The sequence below is a fragment of the Fulmarus glacialis genome, unplaced genomic scaffold, assembly GCF_000690835.1.
Source record: "Fulmarus glacialis isolate BGI_N327 unplaced genomic scaffold, ASM69083v1 scaffold33157, whole genome shotgun sequence".
NCBI lineage: Eukaryota > Metazoa > Chordata > Aves > Procellariiformes > Procellariidae > Fulmarus > Fulmarus glacialis.
The window spans coordinates 626-2,607 of NW_009223120.1; the positions used below are offsets into that span (position 1 = coordinate 626).

Below are 1,982 nucleotides of genomic sequence, written 5' to 3' on the forward strand. Positions count from 1 at the left end.
CGTAGTGGGAGCCGTGGGCTGGCCGCCCCTTGACCGTCAGGGTGGCGAAGTAGGTGTCGTTGCCTCCCGCGTTGCTGGCGATGCAGATGTAGGTGCCGCTGTCCTGCACCTGGGCGAAGCGGATCTCCAGCGTGCCCCCGGGCAGCACCGTCGCCCGCCCCGTGCTGCGGGTGGTGATCATGCGGTGCTGGGGGGACACCCAGGCGATGGAGGGGTCCGGCTCCCCATCCGCCCGGCAGAGAAAGGACACGGACTGCCCTTCCCGGGCCGTCACATGCTGCAGCTTCCGATCCCTTATCTTGGGCTTCTGGCAGGTGAAGTACTCGAAGAGCACGGAGTCCGGGAAGTCACGCAGGGCGTTGCCCTGGATTTCGGGCGGTGAGGAGCACATGGGCTGCTGCCCGTCGAAGTTGAGCGTCTTCCGTCGCTGCAGGATCCAGAGGAGGCGGCAGTCGCAGGCCAGGGGGTTCCTGTCCACCCGCAGCGTCTCCAGCGTGTTGACGGAATGGAAGGTGCTCTCCTCCAGCGTGGAGAGAAAGTTGCTGGAGAGGTTGAGCAGCCGGATTTGTCTCAGGCCGGAGAAAGCCTGCGGCTCCACGGACACCAAGAGAGCGCCCACGATGTGGAGCTCCTGGAGCCGGATGAGGTCTTTAAAGGAGCCCTTCAGCACAGTGCTAATGGGGTTGTAGGACAGGTTCAGGTACCGGAGGTACACCAGGTTCCTCAAGGCAGCGGCGGGGAAGCGGCGGGCACGGCTGTGATGTTGGTGTAGGTGATGGAGAGCGAGGTGAGGTTCAGGCCCTGGAAGCTGGTGGGGGAGACGTCTTCCAGCAGCGGCCAGTTGTCGATCTCCAGCTGCAGGAGGTTGTAGAGCTTCTTGAAGTTTTGGTCCTCCAGCGCGGAGATGCTGAGGTGCCGGAGCCGCAGCACCTCCAGGTTCTGGAGGTAGGAGAGCGACTCGGCCGAGATGGAGGTCAGGTTGCACTTCTCGATGGTCAGCTGCTCCAGGCCGAGCAGCCCCGAGAAGGCCCGTTGGGAGATGTACACCAAGTCGTTATCGCCCACCTCCAAACTCTTCAAGTTTCGCAGGTCCTGGAACATGTAGTCCAGCAGGATGACGAGTTTGTTCTCGCTGATGTCTAGGAGGGTGAGGTTGGTCAGCTTGGTGAAGACCCCCGGGGGGATGAGCTTGAGCTGGTTCCCCCGCAGCCGCAAGGTCTGCAGGTTGAAGAGGTTGCTGAAGGCGCCCGGCTCCACATTGGAGATGATGTTCTCGCTGAAATCCAGCTCCTCCAGCAGCGGGTACGGGGAGAGGTCCCCTGGGTTCAGGCAGCGGATGCGGTTCTTGTTGAGCTCCAGGATCTTGGTCTCGGTGGGGATGCCCTCGGGGATGGAGGTGAGCCGCTTACGGTGACACACCACCGACTTGATCTGCGGGGCGCACTCGCAGCGGGCAGGGCAGGCTGCCGCCCGCGGGGGGCTCAGGAGGACCAGGTGGAGGACCAGGACCGGGAGCCAACATGTCATTGTGTAGAGCATGGTCTTACGGGCTCACTACCATTCTCCCATGCGCCTGGAAGGGAGAGAGATGCGGCGTTAGCGGTGAGCCCGGGCGAGGCTTACAAAGTCCTACCCAGCCCCAGATCACCCATATGTGGGTTAAGACTCAAAAACGCTCCCCAAACCAAGGCCCATGGCCCTGATAAGGTCCCAGCCCCCCAAGGAAACCCTCCGGACCCCTTTCTCAGCACCTAACCTGTGACCCAGGGACGGTGCCCTATGCAAACCGGGGCTAAACAAGCCTCACCGCCCGCACGCACCGTTAGGAGAGCAGGGAAACTGAGGCAGGGGGAGATACTTGCAAGAGGAGACACTTGCAGATCCGCATCTCGGCTTCTCACACCCGCTCCGTGCCGCTGATGGTGCACACACAGGCGTAGGAGACTGCCCAGAGGCACAAATCCTTCCCAGGCCCTGGGCTC

General features: G+C 62.6%; 1 protein-coding gene across 1 annotated transcript in view; it reads right to left on the reverse strand.

The window, feature by feature from the left end:
- The window catches only part of LINGO3 (leucine rich repeat and Ig domain containing 3), a 1,905-nt gene extending 366 nt beyond the window's left edge, over window positions 1-1,539 (reverse strand). Inside the window, 2 exon segments of the mRNA XM_009581698.1 lie at window positions 10-739; window positions 742-1,539. Of these exon segments, the coding sequence (XP_009579993.1) occupies window positions 10-739; window positions 742-1,539 (1,528 nt within the window).
- Window positions 1,540-1,982: the final 443 nt, after the last annotated feature.